Source organism: Pelodiscus sinensis, chromosome 1, assembly GCF_049634645.1.
Source record: "Pelodiscus sinensis isolate JC-2024 chromosome 1, ASM4963464v1, whole genome shotgun sequence".
Taxonomy (NCBI): domain Eukaryota; kingdom Metazoa; phylum Chordata; order Testudines; family Trionychidae; genus Pelodiscus; species Pelodiscus sinensis.
Window position 1 is genome coordinate 149,817,164 of NC_134711.1, and position 14,109 is coordinate 149,831,272.

Here is a 14,109-nt window from a genome sequence, read left to right on the forward strand (position 1 = left end):
GTTTGCCTCACCCAGGCTTGTGAACACCAGTATTTCCAAGTCTGTGCTTGAGTATCTTCATTGTATGGGAAACCTGGGTTAACAGTTGATGGCTTGGATATTGAAGCTTTGTTAACATGTCTGTACTATGTTATGCAGGCCTTCTGACTTGCATCTGCTGCTGGAACTATATTCAAGTTGCAAAATAATAAGCAGGACTCTGACAACCCCCCTTCCCCCCAAAAGCAGGGTCCTAGGATCTGGGTCCCAAGTGCTTGCTGACCTGAGTCAGACTGATTTGTATGTGGAGAGAAGGGACGTTGGGGCTCAAACCGGAGTCAGAATCCATGCTCAGTGTGTTGTATACTTACTATAAATTATTAAATGGATCTTTACTTTCTTTTATTCAGGTACAGTACTTAATTACACACACACACACACACACACACACACACACACACACACACACACACACACTGACTACTATTGTTGGTGAGGCAGTATGTAGACAAGGGTAGTTGGACTTTGGAGCTACATCTACACTGCACATTTATTTCGGAATAATAATTCCGAAATAACTTATTTTGAAATAGCATTTCTGCAGTGCAGGGAAGCCTCAAAATTAAACAGAGGCAGATTTCCTTAATGTAGACGTGCTATCTCGATTTAGAGCCCCAGGAGGCACTGGGGAGGAATAACTTAGCCCCTCACCAAGGCCATTCTATTTCAAAATAACAGCCGTGGAGCATCTACACTCGCCTTATTTTGAAATAGCTGTTTTGGAATAGGTGTTATTCTTCGTACAATGAGGTTTACAGATTTCGGAATAAGCTGCCCATTATTTCAAAATTGTTTCACAATAATGGAATGGCTGTGTAGATACTCGCATAATTATTTTGAAATAACAGCTGTTATTCTGAGATAACTTTGCTGTGTAGACATACCCTTGGAAAGCTTTTGACAAGATCTCACACCAAATTAAGCAGTCATTGGGCAAGAGGGAAAGTACTCTCATGGATCAGTAGTGAGATAAGAGATAGATAGGAAACAATATGTAGGAATACATGATCAGTTTTCAGAATGGAGATAAATAGCAGTGTCCCCTAGGGATCTGTATTGTGACCCAAGCTGTTCAACATAGTTATAAGTGACCTGGGGAAGGGGTAAACAGTGAGATAGCAAAGTGTGCAGACCATAAAGAGTGACAAAGGGATCACACAAAACTGGGTGACCGAGCAACATAATGGCAGACGATAAATGCTATATCAGTATCAATATTGATATATGCAAAGTCTTATAATCACAGTGGATATTTCTCTGGAAACATCTGCTAACTGTGTAGCAGCAGTTTAAAAAAGCTAACGATGTGAGGAACCACTAGGAAAGAGTTACATAACAACACCATACATTTCATAATGTTATGTAAATATATGGCATACCCGCTCTTTGAATACTGAACACAGTTTTGGTCACCCCATATCAGAAGAGATATATTAGAAATGGAAAAGGTAAAGAGAAGGGCAACAGATGATCAAAGTTGTGGAATAGCTTGCATATGAGGGGAGAGTAAACTGACTGGGAGTTTTCAGCTTAGAAAAGAGGTGATTGAGGGAAATACGATAGAGGTCTATAAAATCATAAATGGTGTGGAGAAGATAAATGAGGAAGTATTATTTGCTCCTCACGACACAAGAACTAAGGGCCACTAAATGAAATTAATAGTCATCAGGTTTAAAACAAACAAAAGGAAATATTTCTTCACACAACACACTGTCAACCTGTGGAACTCATTGTCAGAGGATGTTGTGAAGATAAAAAGGATACCTGGATGAATGAGATGCATTCATGGGGGTTATGTCAATCAGTGGCAAAGATGGTCAAGGTTGCAACCTCGTGCTTGGGTGTCCCTAGTCTTTTGACTGTCAGATGCTGGGACTGGACAGTAGGGGATGGATCCCTCGATGATTGCCCTATTTTGCTCATTCCCTATGAAAAACCTGGTTTTGGCCACTGTTGGAAGACAGGATGTAAGGCTGGATTGGCCATTGGGCTGATCCAGTATGGCTGTTATGTTCTCAAGTTTCTATGGTGCAAAGAGATGAGAGTCAAGAACTACTGAATTTTCATCCTAGCTTTGTCACTCACTTATTGGGTAGCATTGGGTAAGTCACTTAAGTCCAGACTTTTAAAGGGATTTAGACATTGCCCCATGTAGCTTTACAAAGCCGAGTGACTTAGGTTACATCTACACTATTGGGTTTTATCGGAAAAATCTATTCAAATTGCACTCTACAATTTGCGTAGCTTTCTCCGATTGTTTTTTCAGAAGAGGCTTTTCTGCCACTTGGCCCTAGCTAGATGGGGTCAAATGGTGGAAAAGTCTCCTCTTTTTTTGGAGGAGCCTTTTTTCCTCATAAAATGAGGAATACAGGGCTCCCCGAAAGAACGCATTTGATCTTTCACGAAAAAAGCATAAGAGCAAACGCAGTCCCTGGACGTGGCAGGGTTTTTCCGGGATACCTGAGGTATCCCGGAAAAACCCTGCAGTGTAGACATAGCCTTAGATAGCAGAGTCCCATTTTCAAAAGTAAGTTACGCATTTATAGCCAGTTTTTCTAAAAAGTGTTTAGGCCACCAAAAGATGTAGATAGGTACATTAACGCCTTTTAAAAATCTGAGAAGAAAACAAAGAGATTTAGGCTCTTACTTGCCAAAATCACTTGAAAATAGTTTGTAAGTGACTTGCAATGCTGACTGGAGTAATACCTACATACCTTTCAAATTCTGGGCCTTAGTCTTTCTGTGCCTTAGTTCCCCATCTGTAGAATGAGACGATATCATCACCTCACTTCACAGTCATGTTGGGAGGATAAATACATTAAAGACTGTGAGGAATGCAGATGCTAATCATGATGGGGAGCCATTTAGATAGAAGTGTCTAACAGTGAACCTTGTTAAGTTGCTATTTGCGATTCTGGTCTACCATATTTACTGTACTCATCTGTGTTTAGTAGTTTCAGATCTGTAGTCTCTGAATCTGAATCCCACTCTGTTCTCAGACCCAGGCATACATGAGAGAGGTAGCTGTTTATCCCGGAGAAGTTGTAATAAAACTGATTGTGAACTAACATATAGTCTTAAATTATGGCAGTGTTCAGATTTCTATTTTCTGGGCAGAAAATGAATGGAGAAAAGCTATTCTGGCTAAAAATGCTGTACTCAAGTGGTATGTTTATACTGTGACCTCTTTCATTTTAAACACTTTTCTCACTATCTGCTTTCTAGAGATTTATTTTCACCGAAGCCTTTCAAGAGTACCAAATTGTGGACTATTCAATGAAGATGAGGGGTGAGAGTTTTTTTATATTTTTGTTCTTGTTCTTGTGTTTTAAAATGTAACAGTCAGTCAGGAAGTGAGATCGGGGGAGTTATTCTGGATTTACAGTAGTTTAACTGAGATCAGAATCTGACACACTGTATTTTAAAATACATACATTAGCAAGTGGTCCTAATGTATAATTAAGCCATATTTTAAATTCAGGTAGGGTCAGCATTCAAAATGTTCTTCTTGTGGGCGAGCTTAGAATCTTGTTTTTGCTCTTAAGATAGTTTAAATGCTTCAGGGGGTTGCTAATTGAATATGGACCCATTTCCCTTAAAGTCTTGGGAATTGCAGTTCTCTCTACCACCCATATTATGACTTTCCTATTGAAAAGCCTGGGAGTATATAGGCAAAGCTAAACAAGATTTTAGTGCAAGTTTAGAAGACATGGTTGAGGTGGGTTTCCAACAGTTCACCACCAGTGGCCATGTCTGTTCTGGGGAAATACACCAATAAATATATCAATAAAAATCCAGTAGTTCTAATACGGATTCAACTTTCTCATATTTCTGGTCTCTTACTTTATTTTGCACCACCAAAGAATCTCTGGCAATCCGGTGATTGATAGAGAGTGGGAATGAAATGGAATACACGCTGTCTGTCTGTCTCTCTGTGAGTCTTGTTTGTTCCAGAACTCCTCCTAAACAATAAGAATCAGGACCACCAAATGTGATGTGCAGCTTCCTCTTATCCTAACTTAAAGCAAGGCCAGAGTTTGGTTGTGCCAGAACAATGAGATGTCTGGAATTTGATTTTCTCATAAGATGGAAAGGGAGGAGTCTTCTAGCAGAGGCAGTTATACAGTGTAATGACCACATGAAGGCAGCAAGCGCCCTAGTGGGACGCCACTGGCTGGCAGCAGCTAAAACCCTTGGCCTGCTCCAGAGAGCAGCTATTGGCCACTGCGCAGCCCCTGTGGCCCCCAGGCTAGTTTCAGGGAGTGCCGATAGGTGGCCTGTGTGGCCTCTCCTCCCCCATCTTCTTGCTCCTAGGGCAAAGCCAGGAGCTGGAGTGTACAGCTCTGCCCTGTCCCCCGCTCCAGGCCAACATCCACAGTGCGTGACCCCACCCTCGCTGTGGGCAATGCCCAGTAAGTCTTCTAGTTAAGCTATAATTATTGCCCTATATCAGAATGCCAGGGGCATATTTTAAACATACTATTTGGACTCTGTATATTGTAACTTACGAACATGAAGGCTAAATCCAAGCTTTAGTTTATTTTAGGCCTATATTTTAGAGCTAGGAAAATGGTCTTTTTTCCACATTTGACCAATTTTTTCCAGGGAGCTCTCAATTCAGAAAAGATTTCACTTTTCAACAGCAGCCTCAATCAGTGAAGACACAAGGAAAGTGTAGATTTGTAAAATATTTAGGCATCTAAGGGTTCCTGTTCCTGCTAGCTTCCTGTCTGCATCTTTAGGTGTCTGTGTACTTAAAAAAAACTGCCACCCAGAGACTAGTGCAGAAGCCATTCATAGCGTTAGAGGAGTGCCATATTGAAAGATCATGCTGCTGCTGACTGGCATCCTGAAGAAAGCAAACCTACAGATGTTTGTGTAGAAAATCCTTATATTCAGTAGTATCTGCAGTAAATATGTCAAGTTTCTTCTAGTTATTTTGAGAGCTGAGCAAAACTAGGTAGCAGAATTAAGTTTAGCAAGCTTCACTACAGATCAAATACAATACTGTACAAAGGTTGTTTTTCCCTCCACTCTTACTTTAGTGTGTCTGTGTCTGTATGATGGTTAGTGGGTTTTCTACCTTTTGTTTTTGTTGTTGCAGAATTATACATTAGTATGAAAACACTTAGTAATGTGGTTACTTAACAGGTAGTAGTTAAAATAAGTCTCAGTGTAATGACTAGGTGCTATATATTCTGTTTTAACTAATGTAATTTGTGCAGTATAGACAAAGCATGAATCACTATAGGATATAGAGAGTCCTGGGTATATGTATTATAGTATACAACATTAGTCATTGGAAAGGATTCTCAAAAGCTCTGTGTAGAATAGCAATTAAGTAATTATACAATTTAGAACTACTGTAATTTAGCCTTGTTTACTCATATTAAAAAATATACAGTGATTTTTCCAGTAATTTTTCATCTCATTCTGGTTCAGACATTGTTTGTATTAAGTGGTTTGTAGTCATGAAGACACCTATTAAAATCTGTATCAAAATCTGTATTAAAATAAGCAAATTATATGGCTTACTGGTAGAACAATCCAGAATGAAGAGGAGAGAAATATATATATATATATATATATATATATATATATATATATTTTAAAATAGGGATGCAGTTTGAAACCCAGTCTTATCGGAAATACATATTGGCAAATCCCTTCTCAAATGAGTAGTCCTATTGAAATCAGTGGAATTGCTGGTTCGAATAAGCATTTGCAGGTCTGAATAATAGTTTTGGAATACAGCAATTGGATGTCATTCAAGCATGCCAGTTCCATATATGGGATACTTATATTCCTGATACTTATGTGTTCTTTTTATCAGAACTCTATATTCAAGTCCTGGCTCCCATTAGTAAAACAACACCTGTGAGCTACACAGCACGGCAAAAGTCGAATTAAGCTACACAATTTCAGCTATGTCAATTACGTAGCATAAGTTGAAGTAATTTGACTTTAGGTGCTGTTTACACAGCAGGAGGTTGAAGGGAGATCACTCTTCCTTCAACTTTCCTTACTCCTTGTGAAATGAGAGTTACAGGAGTCGGGGTAAGAAGTGAGTCTGTGACGGAGGTCATAGAAGTAATGGATTCTGCTTGTTGTGGGACCACCATGAATTCTGTGTCAACTGATGTGGCTGATTCCATGACTGCTGGATCAGCTGGCCTTGGAGCTGCCATAGCAGTGGCTGATGTAGGTGGCTCTAGGACACTGGAAGAGCAGCAGTAAAGCTGGCCCCGGGGGCCACCAGACTAACAGTAGTCCCAGGAGGGCCTCAGAGCCTCCGCCACTAGAGTAGGGTGCAGTCATTGGTCCCCTGGGGCTCCCAGAGAAGTGGTCCCAGGAGCAGCTTTATTACCCATTTGAAGTCATAAGTCATAGGCAATAAACAGACATTCCTAGCCCAAAACTGTCCATGACTTTTACTAAAAAACACCCCTGACTAAACCTTAGCCTTAATTATAACACTTTGACAAGGGCTGAGAGACATCTTGTCTCAATTCTTCTGTAAGCTTTATTCTTCAGGAATGTGTTTGGTTCTGATTCCTCCACTCTTGCTCTGTCAAGTACAACTTGACTGAATCAATACTTCCACTGAAAAAAGGGCTGCTTTGTATATTGAAGTCCTAGTCTGTACTGTAAGCTAAATTACAGTACTGTAGGTATGCTGAGTAGTACTGTAACTTGTCAACTAGTTGTGCCCTTTGTAGAGTGCTTTGCTATTTATTGATTTAAATATAATCTGTAAATGCTAGGTGTTTGATAAATCAGTTATTTCATGGTTGTGACAATTTCTGAAATAATTCAGTCCCAGCTGGAATGTTACAATAGTGTTTGATTTTGAATGTGACTTGGGTGCTGTTGGATACCCACCTTACCAAACAAAAATCAAATCAGATCCAAACAGTGGTAACTAAACTGAACCAAACGTTCATAGGACAGGAACACCTTAAAGGAAAACCATAATAAATTTGAAATGTTTTATGAGCATACATATTGAAGTTCCATTTGTTCAACAGCATGTCCTGTAGAAGGTGTGTAGTTGTTGGCAATGGAGGAGTACTTCGAAACAAGACGCTAGGGGAGAAAATTGACTCCTATGATGTGGTGATAAGGTAAGTTGTATTCTCATTTTCTGTAACGAAGTTATTTGAGTAAGTAGCTTCAAAGTTCATTTGTTTATAGTTATAGATGCACCCATTTAACAATAAAATCCCATGCTATGCTGTATATTCCTGTCATCTTAAAGCAATTTTTATAAATTGTGCAATATTATATTCTGTATAAATGATAAACAGACCCATTTCACCCACCCATATCTTTGAAAACTGGGAAAATAACAGATAAAAGGAAAAGTCGTTAACATTCCTTGTCACCTTTATTTTGCTGTTGACAGCTCCCCTCAAAAGTCATTCACTTACATCTCCACTCCATATAGAAAAGTAATATGTACCCGAACGGTATTCAGCTAACTGTCCACAGTAGCACTTTGGTCAATATAATTTATGTCCCACAGGGATGTGAATAAGCACCCCTCTGATGACACATAAGTTACAATGACAAAAATGGTAGTATAGACATAGCATCATATTCAAGTTGTGATCCATTGTAACCCTCCACATCCTTGTCAGTAGTAGTGCCACCTAGCTAGTTATTTCCCATTTTGTAGCTGCGTGTCATGGGGTGCCCCAGTCATGTCTGCCAGTCCCCCCCTCCCCCCTCTCTTCTTCTGTTCCCTTACTTTCCCTCGACTTGCCCTTCTGGATCGTGAGAATGTCCTTTTCCCTGGCTTCCCAGGGGTTGCCCCAAGCGGGGAGTGAAGGGGTCCGGGCCCTCCTTCTCTCCAGACCCCATTTCAGGGCCCTAAGGTGGGGGAGAATATCCGCTGTACCCTCACCTGGCTGATGGGGCTACGTGCTGCAACTCATCAGCCCGCAGGCATCTGATTTGTGCCCACCCTGGGCTGCTTCCTCACCCCCGCTCACACAGGTGTCCCGTCCGCTTCTTTCTGGAGGCCTGGAGCCCCTTCATCTGTTGCTCTGGCTGGCCTCCCTGCTACCAGTATCCCCACCTCCTTTATACTGTGGAGGACACTGCCCCTTGCTCTCCAGGACCCAGCCACACCCTCTTCTAAGGCGCCTGCCCAGTTGGCTTCTCCCCCTTCCCTGCTGACCCTGCCCCCGGTGCTTTTCCTGGTGCCCTTGTTCGTTGTGGCCTTCCCCGGGGCATCAGTGGGGGCACTGGCCAAGCCGCCGTCCGTGTGGTGCATGCCTGCTGCCGCAGCTTCTCCCGGGGTGGGGGAAGTCTCCCTTGGCACGCCGGCTAAAGCGCCAGCCAAGCCGCTGGCCGGGCAGCGCATCCCAGCTGCCGCCGCTGCCTCCCCCCTGGCGGGGGAAGCCGTCCGCTCCTTCCTGCCCCCTAGGGGGGCCCCGGTTAGTGTGGGGTTGTCACCCCGTCACACTGTGCATGTGATTTTTTTTTTCCCCTCTCTCCAATTGTAATACTTTGCTCTTGTCTTTATTGATTTTTAGTTGGTTGATTTCAGAAAAGTTCTCCAATTTGTTAAGGTCATTTTGAATTCTGAATCAGACCCCACAATGATTGCAGTACCTCCCAGCTTGGTGTCTTTCACAGAATTTATATGCATGATCTGGTATCTGAGATGCCAGTTACATCATAGACTCATTGTATTAGAAAGGACTGACAAGAGTCCTCTAGTCTAACCTCCCACCCAAGATGCAGGATTTTTTTTTTGTCTAAACCATCCAAAGCTAGTCATAATTTAGTTTGCATTCTGATACTTTCAATTCTTTCTGTTTATTCCGCATTCTCCTTGTATCTGATTTCCCTCTTGTTGTTCCTATGACACTGTTGCAATTTTCCATGTCCCTCCTCCTCCCAACATTTAACACTCTGGTAAGGTGCCCTTTCTTATGCTTACCTGCGGGGTTCTGTAACTGGCCCCCTTTGAACCTAGTGTAAAATGCAAAGTGATAGAGATGATGATGAGGGAGATGATCCTCTTGAGACTTTGTGAAAGTAGTGGATTTTAACGAGTGCTGGTTGAGTTCTTAGCATGTGGGGATTGGCAGATTGTTCCACAGAGTACAGGACAGCTACAAAATAAAGGATGCGTGAAGGTGATTTCTACCACTGCTCGTCATCTTGTTTAACTGTTCAGAGCAGAACATCATCCCCAATATCTTGCTGGGGTGTCTCAAAGCAGTAGTCACTCAGAACATACAAAATTAATAAAAAAAAGAGAGAGATTTTACACATATACACCCACCCCATAAATCAAAACTAGGTGAATGATGCACAGAATCCTGTCAAGATACATGAGAGATTTAACTACATTAATTTCTCCAACACTGAGGGTACGTCTAACTGATGTTATTTTGAAATAACATAGTCCACATCTACATGTTGAGCTGGAGGACTTCTTATTCTGACTCCTGTAACCCTCATTTTATGAGGAGTAAGGGAAGTCAGAGGAAGAGTGCTCTGACTCAGACTTCCTGCTGTGTAGACAGCGCCAAAAGCAGAAATAAGCTTTTTTGACTTAAGCTACTCAATTGACGTAGCTCAATTTGCGTAGCTTATTTCAGCTTTAGTTCTGCTGTGTAGATGTACCCTTAGAGAATTGTATTGTCTTCTGGAACCAGGATCTTCCAGACTTGAATCAGTAACTGTCCAAGCTAGGTCTTCCTTGGGGTGCTTTCACCTCATTTGAGGGTCTATACAAGCATGGGACATACAGTCTCCAATCCTCCTCCCACCCCCCAACTTCTGAACTGAAGGTAAAATTCAGTGTTCTTCAGCATAAATTCACCGTCAGCCAACAGCATTTCTGGAATTCCCCATCCAAAAGTATACATAGATTTACTCTGGGGAGTTGCCAAGGTAACTGCACAGGTGTCTACTCTAGGCTATGTGTAACTCTACTCTCTTGGCTGTCAATTACCAAACAAATGGAACAAAAACAAAGGCTTTGACTTCCCACATCATAGCTTAGGAAGAAATTGCTACTGAATTAAACGGAACTAGATAATTTTAAATTTTAAGAGAGTGTATTGGTTTATGGGCCCAAAAGGAATTTTGCTGGCACAGGGCTGCATGATTGGCAATGTTCTAATTTATTTTTAACCATCTTGACCAAATTTCTTACAAGTTTGAAGACCCTGATGCAAGATCTACTGTAATAACCTCACATCTACTAATTAACATTATTAATAAGTCATGCTCCTAAATCCTTGTGCCATTTGCCCTATAGAGACCACCAAAATGGATTTATGGTAATTCTGTCTGTATATTTTTTTCCCTTGCCTACAGAATGAATGATGGTCCCATTATAGGGTATGAAGAGGATGTTGGGAGGAGAACAACTTTCCGACTTTTTTATCCAGAGTCTGTTTTTTCAGATCCAATTCACTATGATCCTGACACTACTGTGGTTCTTTTGGCTTTCAAACCACATGACTTAAAATGGCTCTGTGATATATTAATTGGTCAGAAAATAGTAAGTTGATTTATTTATTGTATCTAGTTTGCGTTCCAATTGTCATTACTTTGTTTATCTTGGCTGTGTGCACACATCAACCTCTTACTACTAATCTGAGGCTACATCTAGACTACCCATGGCTTCCTAAAGACAATATGCAAATTAGGCACCAATTTGCATATCTTCTTCCGATCTCTTTTTCGGAAGAGTTTTTTCAGAAAAAAAGCAATCTAGATGGGGTTTTTCACACAAAAACCTCTTTTTTCGAAAGAACCCTTATTTCTCAAAAAATGAGGTTTACAGGATTCTTTTGAAAAAGGGTGTTTTCATGTGAAAACCCCCGCCTAGACTGCTTTTTTTTTCTGAAAAAACTCTTCCGAAAAAGGGATCGAAAGAAGATATGCAGATTTGTGCCTAATTTGCATATCATCTTTCAGAACCTGTGGGTAGTCTAGACGTGCCCTGAGAAGTGCTGTGTTAAAGTAAAGTAGTAAAATAAATAACTTCTTGTTTATAATACAAAACTGTATGTCTGTGTGAGCTTGCTTCTAGCAGAACTGCTCATGCTATGTCCCTACAATTTAGTTGAAGTCAAGAAAAACTTTGGAAAATATTATGGGTCAAAGCCTCAACTGGTGTCAATCAGTAACCAGCCAGACATGTACTCTCTTATGTCATATAGGCTTCAACTTACTTTTGTTGTCTAGATGTAAAGAGATATGCAAATTGTGAACCGCAATTTGCGTATCTTTTTCTGCTTTTCGGTCGAGAGAGACATTTTTTTTGGCATCTACATGGCGCCAAATTTCAGAAAAACCTGCTCTTTTGACACAGTCCTCCTTCCTCATAGAATGCTTTTTTCGGAAAAGCAGACGTGTTCCTTGGACACGGCGGCATTGCTTTTCCGGGATGCCTCCAATTTACTGGAAAAGCACTGCAGACTAGTGTAGAAACCATTTTCATATTTAGCTAGAAGCCATCTTGTATATCAGAAACCATTTCAGCTTTTCTCTCAAGCACGTAAACCAAAGTAAACTTTCTGTCACCCCGTGAGAAGAGGCCTACAGGATGGGCTATTGGTATGTGTTAATTGGGCTGGTTGGGACAGGAGATGTACTCCCTCGCACCTGTCCGCCATCTTGTTGATAAGGCTTTGTTTTTCCAAATTTAATTGAGGATTTCTGTAATTGAATGCCCTGACATCAGACTGTTTGGTTAAGGGTATAAAGATACTAGGATTGATTGTATTAGCAGCTTTACTGGGTCTGGCTCTGCTGTGACCAGGTTTGGCTCATGCTGTGCTTTATTAATTAATAAAGCTGCTTGTTAGCTGCCTAAACACAGAGGAGCGTGTTTTTGCTTCGACACTAGACATAGCCCAAGTCTTAAGATTCCTTCCCCCACAGTTTTACATGATTAGGAATATATGCATGGAAACAGGTTTTTAGTTTTTAAAAATTCAAAGCATTTAATTTTTTAGTTTTATAAACTTTTTAAAGCATTCCCCCCACTTGTCCTCTGTTCCTTATCTAAATGATAATACTTTTGATCCACACTGGAACATGGAATCAGAGCAAAATTGATTTGATTGAGAAGGAGAATTTTTATAGGACATGTAATGCTGTTTTAAAATGTGATCACAAGTGGAGGATGTTCTTTCTGCTCTCCCTTATTCTAGAATTACTGAGTTATTGAGGAAGGTGGGCCTTAGAATATATTAAACTTCAGTGAAATTATTCCTGATTTATACTCGTGTAAGTGAGACCAGAATCAGTTACTCCATTTTCAAAGTGAGCAATAACATCTATTTGCCAACATTTTCAAAGCAAATGTCAGTAGATACTGAATTTGCATAAATGTGTATCACTTGCATTATTTTGAATAAATCTGCACAGTCTATAGGGAAAACCTTGTAAAGTAGAATTGGCAACCCTATAAGCAGCAGAAGGAACTCAAGTCAAAATGAATCCCCATTCATGCCAAGGAGCATGCAAAGTACAGAAAATATAATTGATCACCCAAATTATCTCAAAATAGAACAGGTCAAATTCTGCCTTCGATACATAAATGAAATTGCTTTTGACTTCAAGGGGCCGATGTCCTTATGTGTGTGAAGGTATTACTGGGACCCAGTTTTTTTTCTCACTGTTCTATGCTGTGACAGAGAGACTTAGTGCATAATACTTTCTTTCTAGAAAACTTGTATATGGGTTTTCATAAAATGATCATATAAACACACTATTGGGTTGGTTGGTATTTATTATACAAGAAACTCATTATTCTATTTTTTTCAGTAATATTTTTGAGAAATGTAAAAAATCATAGAGACTATAGTGACTTTAAAAAAAAAATCACGTATTTGTCTTCTCCCCCTCCACCCACTTCAAATGCATGATGAGTGAGTTAGATAAAATCAATATATTTGACTATTACAGAACACTAATAGTTTCTGGAAGAAACCGGCATTGAAAATGATATATAAACCTAATCAAATCAGGATACTTGATCCGATCATCGTTAGAAAAACTGCATATGAATGGCTTCGTTTCCCAACTAAGTTTCCCAGAAAAGAAGTAGGTATATTCTTGTTGTTGCTTCAATTCTTTCCAAACAGGTGATTTAAAATGATCTCGAATGACTGGTTATTGTAATTAACTATTGGAAAAATCTCTTTTAGGTTTACACTAAAACTTTATTGGTTTTTAGAAGGTTGTTGAAATTTTCAGTAGGCAAAACCAAATCATGGCCTTGTTTGGTCAGTGACTTGGCAGTACATCTGTGTAACGTCTTAGTATGTGTATTGTCTCTCATGCTTGCCTAGTGTGGCCTTTTCTTCGCTAGAAATAAAGGCATGTTTTAAATATATCAGCTAACATGTTAAAAATCATACCCCAAAACCCTAGTATAAGCAAGGCAAATTGTAATTTTTAACATGAGTTAATTGGTTGTGATGAGCCCTACAGCTTAAGCTAACACACATTAAAAAATCCACCTTTTATCCTAGTGTGGCTATGGCTTCTGTGTCTGCATTGATTCATGTAACATGTATATACAGAGACAAAGATTATGTAATGGTATGTGTGGAGAGAGGGGCTATGAAGACTTCATCATAATGAGTTGGGGATGGCTGAATTAGGCACTGGAATTAGGGATAGGATAGGCAGTATTCAGGCCTGGACATATGATGATTTTAAGGTCTAATGGCTCATGACTAGAATGGAAAACTTTATATCACGGGCTTCTATCTTTGCCACACAATGTGACACAGTCCTTGCTTCAGCCCTGAAAAGTTCATAGACCTTGCATCTTTTCCCTACATGTAATTTTGCAGAATGTATTGAAATGTATTGATTTCATTTTACTTCTTCCTCTATAAGAGTCACAATATTAAGGTTCTAGTGTTGGAAAAATATGCAAAATGGTGCAAATGAGTCTCTCTTTTTTTTTTGAACATCCTAACATATTTCTAAATACTTTTGTTTATAAAATGTTCAACATAAACAGAATTCCTAATAGCAAGTGTGTTATGAAGATTTTAGTGGCACTTGTTTTGGTTGAGT

The 14,109-nt window shown here is 40.0% G+C and overlaps 1 protein-coding gene across 9 annotated transcripts in view; it reads left to right on the forward strand.

Moving 5' to 3' along the window:
• ST3GAL6 (ST3 beta-galactoside alpha-2,3-sialyltransferase 6) overlaps positions 1-14,109 on the forward strand; it is a 96,527-nt gene that overhangs the window by 73,409 nt on the left and 9,009 nt on the right. For all 9 annotated transcript variants that reach the window (XM_075907166.1, XM_075907157.1, XM_075907142.1 and 6 more), the window contains 4 exons: positions 3,265-3,328; positions 7,068-7,163; positions 10,381-10,567; positions 12,985-13,122. In XM_075907166.1, coding sequence (XP_075763281.1) covers positions 3,265-3,328; positions 7,068-7,163; positions 10,381-10,567; positions 12,985-13,122 — 485 coding nt within the window. The remainder of the gene's footprint in view (positions 1-3,264; positions 3,329-7,067; positions 7,164-10,380; positions 10,568-12,984; positions 13,123-14,109) is intronic.